We start from the raw sequence: 25,899 nt of genomic DNA on the forward strand, positions 1-25,899 counted from the left end.
TTGCCTGTCTTCGATTATGAAAGTAGATGTTTTCGATGGTTTGTGTAATATTGATTGTTATGTTTCTTCTATACAGTAAATGTAAGACGTCTTCGACTTAGATGCGATCGAAGGCCTTTGTCAGGTCTATAAAACATAGATATGCTGGTTTATTGTACTCAATGGCCTTTTCTGTGATTTTTTCAGTACAAATACGGCGTCTACGCAGGATCTTTCGGATCTGAATCCTTGTTGTTCATCTGATAAAGTTGTTAGTTTATTGATTTTGTTGGTTAGGACTTTTGTGGTTAGCTTAAGTGCGGTGTTTAGTAGATTTATACCTCTATAATTGTTGGGGTCTTCTTTGTCTCCTTTTTTGAACATTGGTATCATTATGCTGTTTCTCCATGCGTCTGGTATCTTGCAGTGCAATATTAGTTTTTGTATAAGTTTTGTCATCTCTAGAGTTATACTTTCTCCTCCGTATTTTAGAAGCTCGTTGGTTATTACGTCTGGTCCTGGTGACTTCCTATTTTTGAGTGAATTTATGGCTACCCCTACTTCCTGAAAACTGATTTCAATTTCGTGTCTTAATTCAGGTAGGTTATTATTTTGATTATGATTTTCCTTTCCTTTAAACAGTTCCGTCAAGTATCTTTCCCATTCGTTTGCTGGTATGTTATTGTATTCCTTCAATTCTGCCATTTACAGTAAAACCAAATCTTAAAATCACAGTAAATGAACGGAAAAAGTTTTTTAATAGTCTCGAGAAGCCTTTTATAATTTATGGTGATTTTTAGCCACAAATTTAAATAAAAAAAATTTCTCTTCGTCTTTCTTATTTTTAACAATTTCAACAATGTTTTAATAAATTAAACGAATATTAACTATTCTAATTGAGAAATAAGCCACAATTTAACTTGAAAAAAATAATTTTATTAACGTTTCGACTTCCAATTCAGACGCCCTTGTCAAAATACAAAAATAAATTAATATTTTGTATTTTGACAACGACGTCTGAATTGGAAGTCGAAACGTTAATAAAATTATTTTTTTAAGTTAAATTGTGGCTCAGTAAAGGACTTGAGGAGTCAGATCAACAAAGCATCTGCATTGTCAGGATGTCTGCGGGACATAGTCTAGTCAAATCCATTTTTAAACCACAAGTAAATCCAGTGACCACAGGAGAATGGGTTGATGCGTTTTTAAGAAAATTATGTCCAGTGTTATCCACTACACAATATTATCCACTTCAGTGTCATTTAGTTTGTATGAATTGGAAATAAGACTTAAGAATAAGAAAAATACTTCGCCAGGAATAGGAATATACCTTATATTATGTTGGCAAATTTATATCAAAATAGAAAAAAAACACTAGTAAATTTTTTTATTCAAATATGGATATCAGGAGATATTTCAGATAGTTGGAGAGAGTACTGGGTGATTCCTATTCTCCCCCTAAAAAAATGAGAAACTTGAACAATATATAGCAAAATAGCTCTTGAATTAAGTATAGAGCTGCAGAAAAATTTATTATAGAATATTATAGAAGAAGTAATTATCAAAAAAATACATTATAAAACTAAATTATGAATTACTTAACTAACTAAATGATCAAAAAAATATAAAAAGGATTATTTATTAGAAATGAATGTTAGTATTAGTTTACGGATAAAATTGTATACGAAACATGACTAGAGAAATAATTAAATCATTGAACGGAGTTTTGTGGAGTACCAAGATAGGGAAACAAAGAAAAATGAGAATATACAACACCATGATTAAGAGCACATTGGTCTAGGGATCCGAAACATGGAGAGTAAAGGAACACCAAAAAAGTAAAATAGAAGCTACCGAGATGGACGCCCTAAGAAGAGCAAGTAGAAGATCGAGATTGGACCGGGTTAGAAATGAGTAAGTAAAGCAAAGAATGAATTTACAGGAAACGGTCATAGATGCATTGAGAAGAAACAATTAACGTGGTACGGACATGTTCAGAGAATGGGGGAGGAGAGACTGCTAAAGAAAATTATGAAATGGATGCCTACAGAAAACAGAAAAGAAGAAGGCCAAGAGCGACGTGGATACAAGGAGTAAGATGATCAATGAGTGTACGAGGATTAGAAGATGAAAATTGCAATAATAGAAGATATTGGCAACAAGGCATCGGACAGCGTCGGAGGACGTTTTGAACCCGAATTTATATATATATAAACATATAATATATATCAAAAAATCTTGAGAAAGTATTTCCTGTTTGTAAACATAATTATTGTATCTTAAGTATTTAAAAAACTGCACGTAACATTTTACTATTTCCAATAATAATGATGCTATTCTGTTAAGGTGGTTAAATAAGCAAATTAAAAATTATATACGTACCTATCAGCTTCCTTGGGAAATCGGAAAAAACTGTAGTTACAATTTTTTGAATTGTTCGTGCACATTTTCGCTGAACACCGACTAATACCAGTTCGAATTTTACTCATGTTTAACTTCACAATATTAACAATTATTTACAAAACTAACTCAATTTAAGCAAAATACGGCACTGTTAACCCGTACGTTCCTACTCGACTAGCAATGGAAGAATGGTTCTCGGGCGACCAGAAAATATGCGCAGTCGCCCTGCGCGTTGAAAGATTTTACTTCCAATTTTTCGGAGAGTGGTTCTACTGTGGAACCTCTTTATACTGTGTCCTGACTGACAAGTTTATGATTATTAGAGCATGTTGTTTTTAAGTTTATTCAATAGCAAACTTTATATAATATATGAAAAAATGTCAGACAAATATGTTGGGCATTCTTATAAGTCCGACACGTAGAATATGTCAAATGACAGGAATCATGTTGGTAATAAACAGCAGTCTGATTTTTGCATGAGAGTTTAATGAAAGAGTAACAAATCAATTGAAAGTTCTGTTCGACAAAATACGTGGGACGTTTTCGTAGACTGAAGTTCGAAACCTGTAACCTATTCCACTTCCACAATTAAAACTTTTCCTGTTCCAGTGTTCCCGTACATCAAAATTTGTCCGACTAGACACCGTTAAGCTATTAATAAATTTTCAGCCTGCCATTAAAACTTGTTTTGGTACGCGGAATCCAGGCGTAGGAATTACAATTACTGTTCGAATAAATACATCCAAAGATATTAAACTATTCAAAAATATTTTTAATTTAATAATAGATCTATAACTCCACCTTTGACAACATTGCCAACATTGTAAATGTATAAAAGACAACAGTGTTTAATATAATGTTCCTGTGTGCCTAAAAGACATAATATGTTTTAAAAAAAAGACTTTCCAATACACCAGGCACCGGGCTGTGCTCAGAGTAAATTAAGAGAAGGTCGACGCACCATTTCTGTTAACAGAAGCCGTTAAAAAATTCGTAAAGGGTTTTATTCCACGTACTCTCTAATCTGTCAAAAATTGTCCGCCTTTGTTCAAAGAGCAATTAATTAAAGTTGTAGTGCTCTTTCGGTTTGAAAAGTATTAAGAAGTTCCAATCGTTTTCTTCGTGGTCTTAAACGCAATGTTGCACGATCCTCACACCTCTACAGTCAGGATCTGCGTTGCGTGTCTGTGACTTCCTAGCAATAGTGCACATAGACATTCAAAAGATTTGTTAAGTAGTATTTAATCATGTAGCTGTAGGATATTTGTATGTTTATTTTGTTTCTATTTATTTCCTAGCTTTTTTCTTCTATTTATATTTTCTTTCTATAATAAATTCTTAGTACCTTTGGACAGCATTTGAAGCGGTAGGGTTTAAGACATTCCTAAATAGTCCAGGGCGCATCTGTTTTGAGATGGACGTTGAGAGGTGACTCAAATTTTTTTGCAGAAATTGCTTGAAAATAAATCAGATAATAATATTTGAGTTATCCTCCCTCTCAAAAAGGTCCGGAACATTGTTTAAATAATCAAAATGTCAAAAATTGAAGGAAAAATTCGATTTTTTTCTTCGTTTTTTGATTATAACTTTAAAAGTATTCATTTCCGAGAAAAGTTGTACTAACATAAAAGTTGCGTAATTAAATTTCCTACAATATAGAGTTGGTTAAAACTTTAAAAAATAGTGACCCTAGTTGCAAAATAGCAATAATTGCGAAAAAACCATACAAAAACAAGTATTTGCATTTTACGTTTTTCAACCATTTATGCTACACTTAGGACCTTCGTATTTCACCCAGTAAAACTTTATGATACAGTAAATTAATACTGTAAATTTCTTTAAGATCTGTTTAATAGATTTTGCAAAATAAATTTTGCAATCCAGCTTTCGCAAAAAAAATTTATTTTTTCAAAATGTTACAGGACTGAAAATAAAGCAGATAACAAGTTGAATTTTTTTTGCTTATAGAAGTTTACTGTACCTTTCATTTGCAATTTTCATAATTAAAATCGATTAATTACCACGGCGTCAGAAATTTTTTGAAATAAACAATAATTTTTAGTGTTACGCGCAGGACAGCGGTGTTCGATTCACACAAGTTGATTTCCACCTAAATTTCTTCAAATCTTTATATAATATATTATTTTCTTACTCAATATTTTGTTGTATTTTAATATTTTAATTCCACAAAAATCAAACTAATTTTATAATTGTTTGTGAAATATTGTTTAAACAATTGCATATGTTTAAAAATAATAAACTTTTATTATTTAAGTTAAAATATATTAACAAAGAAAGTTTTTGCTAATAAAAGTGTTATTTCAAAGGATAGAGTAGGTGTTTTTATTTTGCAATAAACAAATTTATTTATTTATATCGAAATGTAATAAAAAATAAAATGTATCAATCATTATCAAAGGTCATTGGAATGCCCAATCAGAGCAAACTATCCGCTGTCCTGCGCGTAGCACAAATAATTAATGTTTATTTAAAAAAATTCCTGACGCCGTGGTGTTAATCGATTTTAATTTTTCAAAATTTCAAATGAAAGGTACAGTACACTTCTATATGCAAAAAAAAATTCAACTTGCTATCTGCTTTATTTTTGGTCCTGTAACATTTTGAAAAAATGATTTTTTTTTACGAAAGCCGGATTGCAAAATTTATTTTGCAAAATCTATTGAACTGATCTTAATGAAATTTACAGCATTATTTTACTGTATCATAAAGTTCTTTTGGGTGAAATATGAAGGTCCTAAGTGTAGTATAAATGGTTGAAAAACGTAAAATGCGAATACTTGTTTTTGTATGGTTTTTTCGCAATTATTGCTATTTTGCAACTAGGGTGACTATTTTTTTAATTTTTAACCAAATTTATATTGTAGTAAATTTAATTACGCAACTTTTATGTTGGCACAACTTTTCTCGAAAATGAATACTTTTAAAGTTATAATCAAAAAACGAAGAAAAAAATCGAATTTTTCCTTCAATTTTTGACATTTTGATTATTTAAACAATGTTCCGGGCCTTTTTGAGAGGGAGGATAACTCAAATATTATTATTTGATTTATTTTCAAGCAATTTCTGCAAAAAAATTTGAGTCACCTCTCAACGTCCAAATGTACTAATATTTTTACAGATGGGCCCTGGTCTAAAACTACAGGTAAGAGTTCTCATACTTGCAACCAGTAGCCTATGCGTTATATTCTCTCTCATTTTATGTTTGTCCTATTGAACTATTGAACTATGAACTATTTTGTGGTAAACTTTAAATAATTCTATACTATGTCTACAGAGAGACGGCATATAAGAAAAAATATACACTCACGGACAAAAATATTGCATATGTATTTTGAAATTAACGTGTGAAATAAAATTGTTTGTGCTGCCCCCAGTGTTACAGGAATAGGATTTATTTTCCGAATGTGATGTTTTGAAGTGTCATATAAATGGTATAATCGGATTTATTTTAAAAATGGAATTATAAATGGAGTTTTTAGATTGAATCTCATCAAGGTATAAGTATTCACTACTCTACAGAGATGAAGACCTTTGTCATGGTGCATGTTTTTGCCATGTTTTGACCAAATGTTTTTAATATACCGGGTGTCCCAATAAGAATGGCTCTCGGCCATATCTCAGGAACCTTTTATAGTACAGCTTTGAGAAAAAAATATTTATAACAAAAGTTGCCTCGGGAAAAGCCTGGAATTATTTTCATAATTGTAGGTCCACCGCTAGAGGGCGTAATTAAATATCAAAACTTAAAAAATCAAAATTTTAAAAAATTTACCCAATGAAAGGGCATTGAAAATCCAATCATCGTATTCTTCATAAAATTCTACGCATATTTGATTTAACAAGTTTAAGTCTACCTTTGCAAAAGTGGGGGTGAGTGGGAACCTTCTTATGAAAAAATGGCTATAAGTGCGGTTCTGCTAAATCGAATTTTGCAAACTTGGTCTTGTTGAGAACAACTCTTTTTCGTCAATGTAAGTGTCTTATTTTCGAAATAACCTAATAAGTAATATACCAGCTAGTAGGCGTTATTTAATTATTTTCGGAAATCTAGTTTTCTTTGGAGAATATTAAATATAAGTATGCATTTTTAATCCTGTATTGCAAAATAAGACCAAATTAGCAACATAATACCGAAAGCCGCATGTCGATACCTTTTTTTTATCTCGAGATATCTTAAGAAATGTGTAAATTTTAAACATAACTGTTAGGTACTGTCACCCGTAAACGAGGTTAAGGAAAAGTAGTGTGCTATGGAAAAAACAAATAAACATTTTCTAGATGTAAACGTATATAATTAATTAAAACAACAATAAGACAAACAACATTGTAAAATATAACAAAAAAATAAAAGCAACTACTTACTTAGTCTTAGTGACTGCCTAAATGTTCAAATTGTTGCACATCATTTTCTATGCAAGCATTATTTACTCTTTCAAGAGTAGATTGAATAGCAACAGATTTAACTGTTTTAGACTTTTATTTATGGGGACGGATTAAAGACCTTGTTTTTGCCGCTAGGCCCACTACGCGAGAAAACATGATCTACAATCTAGAGAATACGAAACGCCATTGAAAGCATTGCAAAAGCAGAAATTGAGACTGTTGTTCAATCTACTCTTGAAAGAGTAAATGCTTGCATCGAAAATGATGGGTAACAATTTGAACATTTAGATCGTCACTAAGTAAGTAGTTGCTTTTATTTCTTTGTTATATTTTATAGTGTTGTTTGTCTTATTGTTGTTTTAATTAATTATATACGTTTACGTCTGGAAAATGTTTCTTTGTTTTTTTCATAGCACACTACGTCTTGTCCTTAACTTCGTTTACCGGTGACATTAACAGAGTTGTTTAAAATTTACACGTTTCTAAAGATATCTTGAGATAGAAAAAAGTTATCGACATGCGGTTTTCGGTATTATATTGCTAATTTGGTCTAATTTTGTAATACAGTATTCAAAATGCATAATTGTATTTAATATTTTCCAAAGAAAACTAGATTTCTGAAAACAATTAAATAACGCCTCCTAGCTTGCATATCACTTATTAGGCTATTTCGAAAATAAGACACTTACATTGACGAAAAAGAACTGTTTTTAGCAAGACCAAGTATGCAAAATTCGATTTAGCAGAACCGGACTTACAGCTATTTTTTCATAAGAATGTTCCCACTCACCCCCACCTCTTATTTGAAATGGTAGACTTAAACTTGTGAAATTAAATATGCGCAGAATTTTATGAAGAATACGATGATTGGATTTCCAGTGCCCTTTCATCAAGTAAATTTTGTAAAATTTTGAGTTTTTAATTTTTGATATTCAATTATGCCCTCTAGCGGTAAACCTACAATTATGAAAATAATTTCCAGGCTTTTCTTGAGGTAACTTTTGTTATAAATATTTTTTTCTCAAAGCTGTACTATAAACGGTTCCTGAGATATGGCCGAGAGCCATTCTTATTGGGACACCCGGTACATATCAGCTATCGTTCAAACAATCACCTCCACAAGTTCGGTATCTCTTTCCAAGAAATACCACTCCATAGCACTATGCCGCCACCACCAAAATTAACACTCTGTATGAGGTTACATCTGGCATAGCGTTTATCATATGGAAGCAAGATTTACAAAACTTCGTCTACAGAGGAGTTGGCGAACAGTATGTCAGTTTTAACTTCATACAGAGTTTTGGTGGTGGCGGCATAGTGCTACGGAGCGGTATTGATTTGAAAAGACATATCGAACACGTGTAGGTGATTAGGCAAATGCCAACTGATATTTACATTGAAAACATTTAAGAAGATCATGTTTTGCCATTTGAAAGCCATATTGGATATGGCATATTGGTGTTTATGTACGTCTTCATGTAGCTAGCATAGTGAAGACTTTTCTTGATTCAATTTAAAAATTATACTGGCCAGTATATAGCCCAGATCAGATTTAAATCCGATTATAGCATTTATGTGACACTTTAGAACAGCGCATTCGGAAAATAAATCCTATTCCTATGATACAGGGGGGCTAAGGATAACAGCACAAAAAAATTCATTCCAGATGCATATTATGCAATATTTTTGTCCGTGAGTATATTTTTTCAAAAATTCCTGATACATTGACAAAAACTCATGAATATGAAGAAGATCACAGTGACACAGATTATTAATTAATACCTACTATGTAATTTTATTTTTTTTTTCGATTTTTTATACACTTCTCCAAGAAATCAACGTCCACCACTTTAAAAATAGGTAATTTTTGATGTTTCGAATTTCCTAAACCTGTTGTCCGGTTTAACTGATTTTTTGAATATTATGTTATATGCCTTATTCTTTAACAATATCGCTGTAATAATATTATATATATGGATGCTAGATATGTAAATTGTAATTGTGTACGGGCTGTACCAACTATACCAATAAAACTGTGTTTTTTCTCAAAGTTCGCATCACACTGGAATATTCTAGCATTTATAAAATACTGAAATTAAAACCAAATGATAGCCCAATGTCTGTTTTCATTTTCTGTTTTTGAAGTTATACTTCTTTACGGGCGTAATGACGGTGAAATTTTATATGGGAAAACCTAGCGACCGGGCGCATGCGCATTATAACTTTGTTCTGATTGGATGTTCAAATAACATGACAAAAATTATCCAATATGGCAGCTGTGGCACAGCTGTGGGACTGTGTTTGGTTATAATGTATGCTTGTTGCGTTTTAAAATTTGTAGGAAGAGAAACAACAAACAAAAAGTTAGTTAATGGTTATACTGCCTTTTTAAATAGTTTTCATATTATATTTTTGGACTTATTTACATAGAAGAGATGATTGTTGCATGCCAATGTGAAAGCTCATCAAACTGTGCCTAGTATGAGTGCCGCAGATCTCGCTTATTCAAAGCTAAAGAATCTTTCACTGGTAAGTGTTTTATAAATAGTTGATCAAATTTTGTTATGATATTTGAACATAGCCACTTTGCACGACGCAAGTGATTGCGAAATTTATTAGTCGTTATACGGGCTCCGATACCTACCTTGAACCTACCAAAATACATAAGTAGTATGTAATACTTTTTTTTACATAATTTGATTACCATCAAAATTTCTATCAATATTCACCTAATATATTGTCTTCTTACCCTATGTTTTGTTGTATTTTTTCAATTCTAAATCATTTCAATTCAAAATCAAAATAATTTGATTTACATAAGTTAAAAATGTCAAAAGGTTAATCTGTTTAGTTAGACGATCTTCGCACATAATGACAAGCTGTCTCTGTGGTGCAGTTTTAATGCGGGTGAATCCCAATACAACGCAAATACCAGCCGCGTGGTAAGTTGGTTCGAATCCCAATAGAAACTTTTATTTTTTTATTTTTTTTTATACATTTTATGATTGTAAGTATATTTATTATATAATTTTATTTTCAGAAAATACGTATTTAGTTAAAAATTTTTCCGACAATTAATGTTCAGAAATCATTTGTGGCATTTTTAATGTGTTTGTGTGTGTTTTATTTTTTTATTATTTTAATTTTTGGCACTGTTTTAATAAAAATGTTTGAGAAGTATTAAGTATAAATTAATTTAATATTTAAATAAAATATAAATAAAAAGTATATTAATTTCGTTTATAATCATATAATCATATAATCATATAATCATATAATAGAAGTATAACTTCTTACGTGCGTACAAAGTACACACACATTCTTTTTTTAATTAATTCGCTTATGTTGGATAATAAAAAAAGTTAGGTAAGTATTTGAGAAAATAGGCACCATAGATATTTTTCATCAATACAGGGTGTTTTTAAATAAGCATGAAAAACTTTAAGGGGTAATTCTGCATGAAAAATAATGAGACTTTGCTTCATAAACGTAGGTCCGCAAATGCTTCGTATCCGAGATAAGGGGTGTTGAAATTTTTCTTACACACTGATGATTTATTTATTGCTCTAAAACCGGTTGAGATATGCAAATGAAATTTGGTGGGTTTTAAAAGATAATTATTGCGCATTTTTTGACATACAATTTAAGAATTGTATATTTGCCATTGCGCTTACGGGTCATATTACCCGTATGCGCGCCAATGAGAAATAGTGGTAATTTCATATAATGTTAATTGATAGGTTTCTATTGATAATTTCCCACCTATACTAGTTTCATCTGTTTTTAGTTCACAACGTATTATGTTTTCCATTTTTTGCGTTATTTTGCCGGTTATTGCCGCACTCATCATTGTATACAACCGTTTTTATCCAACCTTAATAAAATAGGAAAATAAGAGCAACAGAGTTTAAAATCCAATAAAAATAATTGAGAAAAGTACGAGCCTCCATCGCAGGTAGATTTAGAGCGCAATTCCTTTAGGTTAAGAGAAAATGCAGTTCGTAACGCAATTACTACAATTTATTTCCTGTTGTTTCAGATTAAATTAGAGGATGAATGGAAATGTTCCTTAATTAATGATCAAGTTTCGAGGCATATTGGTTTTCCCTCCCTTACAAGGCGAACGTCTTCTTTCCAAGTAAGTAAATAACTCCTATATAGTAAATAATGATCTAATTAAAAATTTATAAAGCCGGTTGTGGAAAAATAAATTTTTACAACTTTTTTGGCAATTTAATTTTATTTAACGATTGATAGTATGTTAACTAGCAAACAGCATATTAGTGTAGTTAATGGCAATACTTTGAAGAGGCTCAACATTATCAAAACACCATCACAGTACACATATGGGGTCAGTGCCGGATTAACCATTAGGCAAAGTAGGCAGTTGCTTAGGGGCCTCGTAGGGCCCAAAATTAAAAAATAATAATTGGAATTAAATAAAAACTATAAATCACATAAGTTGAAAAATTCAAATATCGCGCAATACAGATTAGACCGGGCAGTATCGTCGCCCCCGCTAGCGAAATTATTCCGATTCGATTTTTTTGCACAAACTTACTCAAAAAGTGATCCTTATAACATATCCATAGGGTGCCGGGCGGTGCCGTGGTCGAAAAATTGTTTAAACAATTTTTTTTTTAAACAAATTCACAAAAATTATTTTTTAATTTCGAACAAATTTCCTTTAGATAAATTGGCTTATTCTCAGCAAAAAAGGTCTCTTGTCATTTTTTTCTAAAATTAATTGTTGTCGAGTTATATACGACTAAATATTTGAAAAATGCGAAAATGGCCATTTTCAAGGCTTAATAACTCGAGAAAACATTATTATTATGAAATTCAAAAAGTGACCAAATCAAGTTTCAAACCCCTTCTTCAAGGTTCTGAAGAGATCTTTGTCATTATTTTATTACAAAGCTGTTATTTTTAATTATTAACAATTAGCGCTATAGTCCAGGATGTATCCGTCGTCCCCGTTAGTGAAATTATTCCGATTCCATTTTTTTGCAGAAAATTACTCAAAGCGAGGTCCTTATAACATATCCACAGGGTGCCGGGCGGTGCTGTGGTCGAAAAATTGTTTAAACAATTTTTGTAAACAAATTCACAAAAATATTTTTTATAACGATTTTTTTTAGATAATTTGGGTTATTCTGAGCAAAAAAGGTCTCTTGTGATTTTTCTCTAAAGTTGATTGTTGTCGAGTTATGTGCGATTAAAAATTTGAAAAATGCAAAAATGGCCATTTTCGCATTTTTCAAATTATAAATCGCGTATAATTCGGTAACAATCAATTTTAGAAAAAAATCACAAGAGAAATTTTTTGCTCAGAATCTCCCAAATTATCTAAAAAAATTTGTTCGAGGTGAAAAAATTATTTTTGTGAATTTGTTTAAATAAAATTGTTTAAACAATTTTTCGACCTCATCACCGCCCGGCACCCTGTGGATATGTTATAAGGACCTCGTTTTGAGTAAGTTTCTGCAAAAAAATAGAATCGGAATAATTTCACTAACGGGGGCGACGATAAATCCTGGACTATAGCGCTAATTGTTTATAATTAAAAATAACAGCTTTCTAATAAAATAATGACAAAAATCTCTTCAGGACCTTGAAGAAGGGATTTAAAACTTGATTAGGTGACTTTTTGTATTATATAATAATAACGTTTAATCGAGTTATTAAGCCTTCAAAATGGCCATTTTCGCATTTTTCAAATTTTTAATCGCATATAACTCGACAACAATTAACTTTAGAAAAAAATGACAAGAAACCTTTTTTGCTTACAATAAGCCAATTTATCTAAAAAAATTTGTTCAACATGAAAAAATTATTTTTGTGAATTTGTTTAAAAAAAATTGTTTAAACAATTTTTCGAACACGGCACCGCCCGGCACCCTGTAGATATGTTATAAGGACCTCTTTTTGAGTAAGTTTGTGCAAAAAAATCGAATCGGAATAATTTCGCTAGCGGGGGCGACGATACTGCCCGGTCTAGATACAATACAATACAAATCCACAGCTATTGAAAGCTGCCACCTATGAAAACGCACTTGATGAAATAGAAATAGCTGAGGAAAACATAGCTTCCGTAACTGAAGAAGATGAAAAAACATACAATGACAGTTATATATCAGTTCAAGAAAAGAACCAGAAACCGAAACTAAGTTAGAAATTGAAGTTAAAGGTAAATTGGTCCCAGAATTCGGAAACAACATAGGATTATGGAATACCATAACTGAAGAAATATGTCAATTTTGAATTGGGAAAGGTTCTTCAGAATGTAAAAATCTTGATGGAATTTTTTCAGCATCAAACAGAAATTTTGAGGGCATTACAAGATTTTTTATACAATCTATGTTTTCTCAAATATATACGAGTATAACAAAAATTAAAAGGGATTGGCTAACGTACTCTCCCTCAAATGGAAATGTTTACTGCTTTCCATGTATACTTTTTGGCTAACATGGCGAACATTTCGCGAACACTTGGCGAACACTCATCGACAGGCAATGCTTTCATGGTCGAATTGACATCTCTTTGGAAATTTAATTTAATCAAGAACGAGATTACTGGATTAGCGTTCTGAAAAGAGTAGTCTCCGTGATTAACTTTCTATCTTCTCGCGGATTAGCGTTTAGAAGTGATACAGAGATCCTTCGTTCACAAAATAATGGGAACTAATTAGGCATTTTAGTGCTACTTGCAGAGTACGATCCTCTTTAAGCTCTCATTTAGCTAAGTACGGTAATAACGGTATTGGAAAGCCTTCTTACTTATCTTCAAAGATCTGGGAAGAAATAACAGAAGTAATGGAAAAACATGTTTTGAATACAATAATTGTTAAAGAAATTAAGGACGCCAAATACTACTTATACTACTCCTTAAGTGTCGATTCAATACCAGATTTGTCTCATATTGACCAGTTGACTATTTATTAAATATGTAAATCCAGCTGATGGTAAAGTGTATGTTTTCTCACATTCATACCCATAAGTAGCCATACTGGAGAAAATATTTCTTTTGCTGTTTTAATCGTTTAAAAAGACTGTGGCATTGATGTAAACGACATGAGGGGACAATCATTCAGCAAACATGGAAGGCAAATGTAATGATATCCAGGCTCATGTATCTAAGATTAATAAACTTGCAAATTACATTCCTGCACACTCGCTTAATTTAGTTGGAGTAAGTGCTGCTGAAAGTTGCGTTGGGGCAATATCGTATTTTGGGCTTGTGCAGTCCGTGTACAACTTTTTTTCAGCCTCTACCCACCGTTGGAAAGTTACGATGAAATGCTTAAATGAAACTCAAGAGATCCCATTGACCACTATCTAGTCATGAAAAGAACAAGCAGCATTAGATGGAGTGCAAGGGCTGACGCAACAAGAGCTTTGTCTAAAGGTTACAACGTCTTTAAATCTACTGTGCATTCTCTTGCGAAAACACTAATCAAAAGGATGAAAGGGTTCAAAAGGCTAAGTGTTTGTTGAAAGAAATGTCAAAAAAAGAAACAGTCGTAATGAATGAGTTTTGGGTAACATTTTAGAACTCATCAACACTGTCAGTAAATAATTACAAAGAGAAGAGATTGAACTTAAAACTGCAGATGGAGGATGGAGATGGAGGGGTTTACCGAGGTGGTTTTGGAGGGAGAAGGTGGAGATCTTAAGGGGCCTCATAGCTTGGGTTACCTAGGGGCCTCAAGATTCTTAATCCGGGACTGCATGGGGTAAGGTCATCAAAACTGTAAACAACTTAAAATGGGACAACGGTAGCTTCATATACATATCTGTATCAAAATTTGACTTAAAACTACCGAGCTCTGTGCTTCTACTTTCGTCATTCGTCTTTGCTTAGGTGCTTTCAAATCTAGTCCCATAGAGATCCTTTACTGCGAGGCTAATGAAATAGCTCTGTTAATTAGACAAGAGTATCTTTCTACAATCTTACTTTGCTTCAGTATCTACAAATCTGTCCAATCAAGTTTATCGTTAAATTACCTCAACGACGCATTCGGAGACTCCACGAAGGATTCGATCAATCATAGACGTCCATAAATCAACTCTAAGAAAAACCATAGACCTTACAAAAACACTTTCCTTTCCAATCCCAAACACTTCTCCGTGGAATAGACCAATTTCTCATTCAATCACTTCTCTTTTGGTACACAGTAAACACGAAACTTCTAACCTTCCCATAAGGCAACGCCAAGAAATAATAACCAAGAACCAATTCCGAAAAAAAAATTGCCTTAAACAGTAGGGAGTTCGTGTGACAACGATCGGAGAGGCCCCACAGCCTTTTATTTTCATCTTTATAAAGGGGGTGTCTGGAAGCCAACATCGCTTAGGAAGCACTACCTGTATTCATCCACAAACTGTCAGCAAGGAGGCCTTTTCCTTTCCCGTGTTTCCCCTTTATTAGTCCCAGAATTTGATGACTTTTTGTTATATGATTTTTGACATGATTTTTTTTAGGGAACTTCGTTTTAAGTATAGCGTGGATGGCCACCATCGCTCCCAGAACGGCATCATTCCCAGTTGGGCATTTCCTGCCTCCTAACAGTCTGGCTCACACAATCTGATTCACTAATAATTGACCTCTTATCAAAATGTGTTCCCTCTACCTTCAACTTACAACGTCTTTCTCTTTTACCTTTATCGTTGGTACAGTTGTCTTTCTTCCTCTTCGTTCTTCTTGATCACTGCATGGATTTATTTGTGTATACTGGTCCATCCTGCTTTATTTTCAATCATTCTCTCAATAATTTCTGTTGCATTCTAGTTTCACAGTAGAGGGGTAGGCCCTAAAACACCCGTGTCCTGTGAGCCCCTGCGTTAGGAAATAATCCTGTTGCCTGTTATCACAGCCTATCAAATCTCTTAGGTTCGGGAGCAGCATTTTTTCCACTGTGCAACATCGTGTTGTTCCATTTTTCTTGCCATCTTTCAATTGAACTTTCCCTTTCCTGGCTTCTCTCGGCCATAGTAAGTTCTAGGTCTCTTCTCTCAAATAGCTCTTTTCTTTTCACTGGCAACACATGCAGCGAAACACATACAGTGATGGCCCACAAAGCTGCCGTCAACACAGTTCTGTAGAGGCATGTCCCTCGCAGTAGACTTGTTCTGTTCACTCGTCTAGGCTCCACAGTCTGATATTGTATGTTCTCCTTTGTTGGATCTTGGCTTCCGAGGACCGTCCTTAGACCGTTCTTAAGACTGTCCATGCTGTTGCATTCACCGAAAAACTTTCTAAAATGGTATTGGGCATAACACTTTCTGAGCATCTCAATGATTCGGTTGCATCTCCTACTATGAATATGTCAATATCACGTAATCGGGTGGTGAACACTTTATTTTCAAGTACTTCCACAGAGCAAAATCCCATGGAGTTAGGTCAGGGGACCGTGCTGGCCACTCAATTCTTCCTATTCTCCCTACCCACAAGACACACTCGGCATTCAGGTATTCGCGAAATTTCAAGTCCAAAGTGCTGCGGAGCGCCGTCTTGGTGAAACTAGTGAATACCGGCAAACTCTGGGTTATTTTCAAAAGGATCCTTTAAATCTACCATACGACCAACTAGACCACCGGAGTGAATCTCAGCCCGCACTGTTTCTCCATGAAGATTTAACTCATGAGCAATGATTTCGTGAGGGTGTTCATCTGTCCAGTAAACACAATTATGTCGGTTAATCTGTCCGTTTAGTTTGAACGTGTAAACAATCTGCCTTGTAGGAACAGGCCTATTTGGATACTTCGTGGTGAATTCATTAAATATCATCTGCTAATCTGCATGATAACGTAGGTGCGAAGTCAATAGACAGGTTCGTTCATCTGTAGTGTGCTTTACATGGGATTGGACTGCCATGGCGAAGAGAACACGCCGAACACGATGAACAACATATTATATGCCACACTCCCCATCTCTCATCGCACTAATTCGGTAAGGCAAGCGCCGTTGCACAATGTTCAAAATTGGTCAAAACATGATCGAAACTAAATTTGTTTAAACTGTAAACGTTATCTCGCTGAAAACTTGGAATATTTGAGGTATTATACCGTATAACGAGTAGATGTATAATAGGGATTGTTTTTTAGTTTTCATCCCTTCATTAGGGGGTGAATCAGTTAAAAAATATCGTTATACAGGAAGTTTCATTAAGAATGTCCAATCTTTGAATTGTAAATTTTAGACCTCAAAATATTAGGATTTAACCCAAATCACTTAAATAAAATGTGGCCCCTTACAGAGTTACAGGGTGTTTTATTTAAAAATTAAAAAACTATTTTTGCTCAGTGGTTTAAAACTTTTCGACGTATCCTTTTCATACTTTGCACAAAGTGTAGGTACTGTACACCCTATAAAATTATGTTAAACAAACGTTTCTGGCTATTACCAAAGGCGTACGACAGGGGACAGTGAATGGTTGACCCTTCCCAAATTCTACGCCACTGGCGGAAATGCCATTTTAGCGCAACTTTTCGATTCTCCAATACTCTCTATGTAAATAACATACACTTCATTCGCAACTATAAAGTCATTAGTTTTCGAGATATTTGAAGTTAAACGTTTAACGGCACAGATATTTGATTAATGTATTGTGCCGCTTAATTTGAAACTTCAAATATCTCTAAAATCAATGATTTTATCGTTAAGGCTGAAGAGTATATTATTCATTCATAATGATAAAAGCATAAGTTTTCGAGATATTTCAAATTAAAAATTCAGCAGCACAATACATTAATCAAAATATCTGTGCCGTTACCTACTTCTTTAAGTTCAAATATCTCGAAAATTAATGATTTTATCGTTAGGACTGAGGAGTATGTTATTTACATAGAGAGTATATTCTCTATTGAGGAATAGCACTACTTCATCAAAGCTAAAATCTCTTTTCGTAACCCTAACAAATAACATGTGTTTGACATACATGTAAACAATACGTACGAGTGCAATTATAAATTCATACCACATGCGCGTGGCGCTCGATGCAAACTTATGCGCAATGTACTCAGTTGCGCACCTTTGCGCAATTTGTCTTATATATTTTCAACGAAAACTTTTCGTTTATAAATTCGCAAAAGTATGTGTGTTATTGCGTTGCCGCTCCTGAAATATCTAGAGGCCAACTAGCGATGGATTTCTATGTTGTTTTGTCTTCTGAATCCAAATCTGAAAACGGCATTTCGATATCTCTAACCATCTTCGAGATATCCGGCCTCAAAGTCGTCATTGTGACGTCACAAGCCTCCTTTAAATTGTCATTTTCTTCCGACATAGAAACGTCAAGTCTACTTTGTTTTCGTTTGACGCAACTAAACGTCAACATAAAATTGAAATGTCAGAGAAACAAATTTTATGTATTTATGTTATATTGTTAAATTACACTTCACTATTTTCAAGGAAAACTTTTTATTTTGTATTTATTTATTTTTATTAGATATCGAATCTGTATTATACGAGGTAGGTATGTCAAAAAATATGAAGTTCGATCAATATTAAAGTGTCTTTATTTTTCACAATATTGAAAAGTGTTATTATAAAAAGTTGTTTGGAGTTAAAAACTATGTTCTAATATGTAATTACTTGTACATCCTTATAAAGATAAAAAAAAATATTTGAAATTTTTTCTCAAATTACGAATACCAATATCATTTTACGAATACCGATATCATATATCAAATTGTATCAATTTTATTCGAGGTATGTCAAAAATATAAATTTCGCTCGAGAGTAGAGTACCTTTATAGTTCACAATATTTAAATTAGGATATAATTGCTTATTAAAACATAGCTTTTAATACTAAATAGCTTTTCATAATAGAAATTTTCCTATTATGAATTTAAATACGTAAATAAACAAAGTTTTCGTTATGATAATGCTCGCATTTTCAGCTTGTTTTATTCCTTACATTGTAATCTTTCATTTAGTGAAGGATTTAATGTGGCACAAGATGGCACAATAAACGTAATATGTTGTCAAACATTAATTTTATCAAAAATTGTATAGGTTTTTAGACAGCCGATTATATCACAATCAAAATCAGCTTTCCGTGAAGCTAACTATGCTATTTTAATCTTTAAAGTATGTACTTTTATCTCAAATAATTACTTTTATATTAGCTATCCACATAAATGAAGTAATAATCAAAGTAAAAGGCAGCCTCTGAGGATTTAAATTTGATGTATAAAATTATATTGAATTTTGTACTTTTGATCATTAATAGATCTGGCCTTAACAAACATAAAAAATCAATTTTTGCTGAGAAGTTGCATCATGAGTAGTACAAACAAACCCCTTAATTTCGGCATTATCAGATTTATTTTTTTTTGTACTTACGATCACGTTTCCTTCAATTTTGAAGACTGTGCGTTGCCACGTCGCTACTATTTTTGAACCACATCAGACAGTGGTTAACTGACTTATGCCTACCCCTGTATGCTGGTTTTAGTGACACAAGCACGACAGAAATATCTAAAGAAAAGCAATTAAGGGTCACAGGAAAAAAATGAAATAAAACTTACGTTTCCGATAATTGAAGTTATATAATATAAATAACGCTTAAAAATAACATAATTTATAACAAAATTCCTAAATATTCTAGCAAGTTATATTACAATACTTAATAATATAACAAAATACATACATAAATTGGTGTCATTAATACTTTTAAGCACAATTTCGACTACATTATTGAAAAAGATAACATTACTTCCTGACATTATTAACTTTCTTCCTCCAATTCATCTAAAATCATCTCTCGCAACTTTCTTTTCATCTCTTTCGATTTTTCCATGTTCTTATCCCTTCTAGCCAGTCTTTCTTGCTTCAAGCACGCGTTCATAAGACTATCCACACTGTTGCATTCACCGAAAAACTTTCTAAAAGGGTAGTCAGCGTGACACTTTCTGAGCATCTCAATGATTCGGTTGCATCTCTCAGTATGCAAATGTGCTGAGAGATCCGTATGCATAATGCATGTATTTCAACAACAGTTTGTTTCGAAGTTGCTTCAAGCAAAATTGCCACTAAAAAGTTCTACGGGTGAAGTTAGATTTGTGTTAATGTCAAAATATAAAGCAGAGTTCACATTTGTATTGGCTGAATGTTGAAATATAATAGACCAGGGCATTTAGCACTAAAAACACCCGAATAAATAAATTTTTAAATACAGCACATAGAGACTTTCAGTTTTTTGCATTATGTTCAGGATGACGTCAGGAAAAAAGTCTACTATTCAAAAATGGGTGGAAATTCATAATTGCATTGTAAAGTGCATAAAATGCATCCAAAATTGCAGAAATAGAAAAATAAAGTAAAAATCAGTATACTAAGGAACAAAATTTATTATTTGGGGATTTTTTGGGTCACTGAATACGATTACGCCATCAGAACTGATCCACGGATCACCTGGTGCCCAAGATCACGGCAAGAGACGTCATCTTCTAGAGTTTCGATGGTTCTCTGCATTAAATCGATGCAAACGGATTACTCGCGGGTTTTAGGGGTCGCCTAAATATGAATATGATATCAGAATTGACCTGCGGGCACCTGGTGCCCAGGGTCGCTAGTAAGGCACGTCATCTTCTGAAATTTCGACGGATTTCGGCACTAAATTGATGTAACTGGACTATTCGGGGGGTTTTTGAGGTGGTTAAACACGAATATGCCATCAACACCGACTCTCTGTGCACCTGGAGCCCAAGCTCACTGCAAGCGGCGTCCTCTTCTGGAGTTTGAGATATTTCGGCATTAAATTGATAAAAATGGCTTACTCGGGGGTTTCTGAGTCGTTAAACACGAATATGCCATCAGAACAGACCTCTCGATCACCTGGTGCCCAAGGTTACTGCAAGGGACGTCATCTTCTGGAGTTTCGAGGGCTTCCGGTATTAAATTGATGCAAACGGATTACTTACGTGTTTTTGGGGTTGCTAAACACGAATATGATATCAGAATTGAACTCCGGAGTATCTGGCGACTAGGATCTCTAATAGAGCACGTTATCTTATGGAGTTTCCGGCATAAAATAAATGCAAATGGATTACTCGGAGGGTTTTTGAAGTCGCTCAACACGAATATACCATTAGAACAGACCCACGGAGCACCTGGTGCCCAGTGTGACTGCAAGGGACGTCATCTGCTGGAGTTTCGAGAAATTTCGGCATTAAATTGATGCGAATGGATTACTGAGGGGTTCTTGAGGTCGCTAAATACGAATATACCATCAGAAGCGAATCCCGGAGAACCTTGTGTCCAAGGTTATTACTAGGGGCGTCATCTTCTTGAGCTTCGAGAGTCTTCGGTACCAAATTGATGCAAACGGATTACTCATAGGTTTTTGGGGTTGCTGAATGCGAATATGCCATCAGATCTCACCCTCGGAGCACCTGGTGCTTAAGGCAGGTAATCTTCTGAAGTTCCGAGGGTTTTAGGCATTCAATTGATGCAAACAGATTACTTACTAATCAGATTTTGGCGTTGTTGAACACCATTGCGTCATCAGAACAGACACCAGAGCACCTGGTACCACGGGCACGTCATCTTCTGAAGTTTCGAGGGATTTCGGTACTTAATTGATGCAAATGGATTACTCATGGGTTTTGGGGGTTTCTGAACATAAATACGCCCTCAGAAGAGACACCGGAGCACCTGGTGTCTAAGGCACGTTATCTTCTGTAGTTTCGATAGTTTTCGAAAACCCTCGAAACCCCAGAAGATGATGTAAACTAGTAGCGACCCTGGGCACCAGGTACCCCGGAATTCAATTGATGGCATATTCGTGTTTAGCGACCCAAAAAACCCGTAAGTAATCCGTTTGCATCAATTTAATACCGAAAGCACTCGAAACTCCAGAAGATGACGTCCCTTGTAGTGACCTTGGGCACCAGGTAATCCGGTGGTCTATTCTGATGGCATATTCGTGTTTGGCGACCTCAAAAATCCCCGAGTAATCCGCTTGCACCAATTTAATACCGAAAGCCCTCGAAAGTCCAGAAGATGACGTCCCTTGCAGTGAATTTGGGCACCAGGTGATCCAGAGGTCTGTTCTGATGGCATATTCGTGTTTAGCCACCTCAAAAACCCCCCGAATAGTCCAGTTGCATCAATTTAGTGTCGAAATCCCTCGAAACTCCAAAAGATGACGTGCTTTAGTAGCGACCCTGGACACCAGGTACTCCGGAGGTAAATTCTGATGGCATATTAGTACTTAGTGACCCCTAAAACCCGGTAGTAATCCGTTTGCATCGATTTAATGCTGAAAACCATCGAAACTCTAGAAGATGACGTCTCTTACACTGACCTTGGGCACCAGGTGATCTGGGGGTCAGTTCTGATTGCGTAATCTTATTCAGTGACCCCAAAACCCCGCCAAATAATAAATTTTGTTCCTTAGTGACTTTATTTTTATATTTATGAAATTTTGGATGCATTTTATGCACTTTACAGTGCAATTATGCATTTCCACCCATTTTTGAATAGTAGACTTTTTTCCTGTCGTCATCACGAACATAATGCAAAAAACTGCAAGTCTCTATGTACTGTATTTAAAAATTTATTTATTTTTTGCTAAATGCCCTCGTCTATAAAGCTTTATTTACAAGATACTTAATAATTTGTCAATTTGAAAAGGAAAAACTAACTTCAAAAATATTCGGTACTCTTTTTAAGTTTTTTTATATAATCGTAAAGTTTCACTGCTAATATGTTTTCAAAAAGATTATACAGTGCTAGTCAAAAGTCCGCTCCTCACGTCGTATCTTTTGATACGATCATTTTAACCGATAATAATTAAATGGGACCTTATGACAAGTGATACTTATATCATTTAAGATAGGTATTGAAAATATGTATTTAATCATGTTAATTTTGTTTGTGTTTTCGTTGATTTTGATGAATAAATTAAATAAAAATAATAAAATTATAATTTCGCAATTTAATTAATAAAGATTCAAACGTCCACCTATGTTTATTTGTCAAAAAAGTTGACGTTGACGTAAAAACAACTGGAGAATTGAAAAACTTTTTTGACAAATAACCATAGGCGGTCGGTTGAACGTTAATAATCAAAATTAGTATGATTGGTATTGGTATTTTCAATAGCTATCAAACGAGATATGGCTTGCCGTAAGCTCCCATTTAAAATTATTGGCCAAAGTGGCGCTGTAACGTCGTCTGTCACTATTACGTCACCTGTAATGACTATCGGAGAAGCATACGTCCGTTTATTTCCTCCCTCCAAATTTTACTATTATAAGTACATATAGGCAGTGGCGTAGGTGACACCCGGGGCGGTAATTAATGGTGTCACCCCAAATCCTAAAAATAAAGATTGTTAAAATCAACGAAAATCCAATTAACGTATGTTTTGAATAATGAAAGAATTATAGCTAAGGGCGTAGGCGCAAAATTTCGCGCCAATGTGTTTAAAATGCATTCATTTTTTTTCGAACCCTGAGATCCAATATTTTTGAAAAATTTAAACGCTGAATGAGAGATTGCATTATCACCTCGGGCCAAAAGTGCGTGAAAATTTCTGTTTATTTTAATAAGTTATAGGGGTGAAAAAAAGAGAAAATTTAGTTTGATTTTTAATTTCAAATATCTCGTTCAAAAGAAACTTTTTGGTTATTCTAAGGGACTTTCGGACTTCTGCATGTAAATTTTTCAAAAATACTTCTTAATTTTCTCAGGATACGAAAAAAATGAATGCATTTAAAACACATTGCCGCAAAATTCTGTATCTACACCGTTTGATATGAAGCAACCGATACATAAATGGTCATAAACAATTTTAATGCGACCATAAAGTTTGGGAGGGATTCCATGAAATACCATTCCAGAATGAACTTCTACAATGAAAAGTCTACAGCAAACCATTTTGAGGCTGTAATATTGGCCACTTGTAAATGTCTTCTGAGCTTTGGTATTTCTAGCAGGAGGTCTGCTTCTGATACCTCTTCATGGTAAAAGTCACAGACTGTTGAAACAGCTAATTTGAGCGGTTCACTGTTCGCAAAAAGCAAAGTGTGTGTCTGCACAACCTTGAATAATAAAGCCACATCACGAACGGCGTTTGGTCAAAACATTTTTTAACATATTCTTTTGAAGTTTGGCTCGAAGTCTGAGTTTTGTATCGGTAGCTTACTCAACATCCGTTCGTTTTTGACGTCGAATTCGTCTTTCTGTGGAAATGTCATTGTTCTCACATTTTTTCGTTGCAAAAAAATCAGCATCAAGCTATCAACAATTATTGCAGTTACGTAGTCACAATATATAACTGCATAAATGCGATCATATTATTACTATATCTTGATGTCTTGATCATATCGGTTATCGATAAAGATCATGACTAGTCGTTCAAGGGATAGAACATGTAACGTCGCGTCGCATCCGAAAGACGGTAAAGCCTGGGTTTCCTCGAAAGCGGCACCGACTAACAGCGACCGTAGCACTGCGATGAATTACGTCAGATTACGGTGAAAAATTCAAGGTTCTTCACTGGGACAATGGAATGTGCAAGCTCAGCAAGTGGTGGCTTCCAACGCATCCTTGGAAACCAACGCTATTATTTTGCATGGTACAGTTTTTTATGATGTCATTCATCGCAGTGTTACGATCGGAGGTTGTTGGCACCGCTTTCGAGGAAACCAGCGCTTAGTCACCGTAAAACGGCACCGATTTTTGAGTATTTTCCAATTTAAGCGAGTGGATGTTACCAGTTGATTCGCAAATCGACAACGCCAATAGATATCTTAACCATATTTTGTCTTATAGAAAAACAAAATGAAGCTATCATATTTATAACAGCAAAACCTACATTTTTTTAATCTTTCTTGTCACTAATACTTATTAGTTATTAGTTATTTAGTTACTTAAGTTATTTTGAAAGAAGAAAATTTTTCCAAAATTGCTAGAAAAACTTTTTTTACTATAAAACCAATTTTTTTTTAATAAATGCTTCAAACCGGTCAAGCTTACAGATCATGTAAAACATACACATACATTTAAAGTAAATGGTAAAGCGGTAACGATTAATCTTATTTAGGGTTCTAAATAGAGGGAGATTTTCACGATTTTTTTTACCAAAAAAAAGGTTCCAACTTTTTTTTTTCAGCGTAACTCGTTTATTTTTGATGCTAGAAACTTTTGTAAAACATAAAAAAAAAGATTTGTTTAAACACTTTAAAAAATGTTAATTAATAAGTTTTTCCCGAAAATTGCGTAATTTTTCGGTGATTTCAGGTTGAAATATTTGATTTGGAATTAGACGAATAAGAACGGAAAAACAAAAAGGCTAACGCGCCAGTATAAAATTCTAAATATGAATCTGACGCTTAGAATGGAATATGCGGGCATCTGATCGACCTATGAGGGAGCAGTACGGCAAGGGATAAGGGCTTGCAGCTCGGTGATACTCCCCCATAGAACCCTACCGAAGGGCGTTGACGCCTAAGAACGGTGTAATACATACATACAGAACGTATTTTTCATGAGCTACAACTTTTTTATACACCATTTTTTTTGTTTTTTTTATAAGCTACACTTTTGCTAAGAATATTTTTTTTCAATAAAATATTTACTGTTTGAGTTATTTGCGGGAAACCGGCTGAAAATGTAGTTTTTTTTGTCGAAAAATAAACATTTTCAATCGCAAGTTATTCGAAAAGTATTGAGTCATATAAAAAACTCTATAAAACGAAAGTTGCTTATAATCAGTCAATTTATCCATTCCGGGCTTATCTTGAACGTATATTTTTTCACCCCCGAGAAGGGGTGACTGTCACCCCTCAAGTAAAATCAACCAAGGGCACAAATTCAACTTTGAAGTGGAGGGTAAGTAGAACCAAAATCCAAATTTTCATGCCATTCGGAGTTGCCCCGGAAAATAACACTCCAAAACGGTCATTTACCGGGCTATATAGAAATTGCCAATTGAAAACAGATTCCGGCTGGACCATTTCTTAATAATATCTATTGTAATTCATTCATACCATATGTGACAAAGACCGTGTTAAACGGCTTTATGCTAGCTAAAAATTTCAATTTGAATAAGCATCACATTTGAAAAATTTCAAATAAAAGAATCATATCTCTCGTGT

The 25,899-nt window shown here is 33.9% G+C and overlaps 2 protein-coding genes across 2 annotated transcripts in view; one reads left to right on the forward strand and one right to left on the reverse strand.

Moving 5' to 3' along the window:
• LOC114331767 (probable G-protein coupled receptor CG31760) overlaps nt 1-25,899 on the forward strand; it is a 923,592-nt gene that overhangs the window by 246,533 nt on the left and 651,160 nt on the right. Inside the window, exon 2 of the mRNA XM_050659675.1 lies at nt 10,826-10,924. The gene's annotated coding sequence lies outside the window, so the exon portion shown is untranslated. The remainder of the gene's footprint in view (nt 1-10,825; nt 10,925-25,899) is intronic.
• Nucleotides 19,322-19,873, reverse strand: LOC126890617 (COX assembly mitochondrial protein 2 homolog). Its single transcript, XM_050659700.1, has one exon. The coding sequence runs from the start codon at nt 19,767-19,769 to the stop codon at nt 19,521-19,523; it is 249 nt and encodes an 82-aa protein (XP_050515657.1). The 5' UTR covers nt 19,770-19,873; the 3' UTR covers nt 19,322-19,520.

This window comes from Diabrotica virgifera, chromosome 8 (genome assembly GCF_917563875.1).
Source record: "Diabrotica virgifera virgifera chromosome 8, PGI_DIABVI_V3a".
NCBI lineage: Eukaryota > Metazoa > Arthropoda > Insecta > Coleoptera > Chrysomelidae > Diabrotica > Diabrotica virgifera.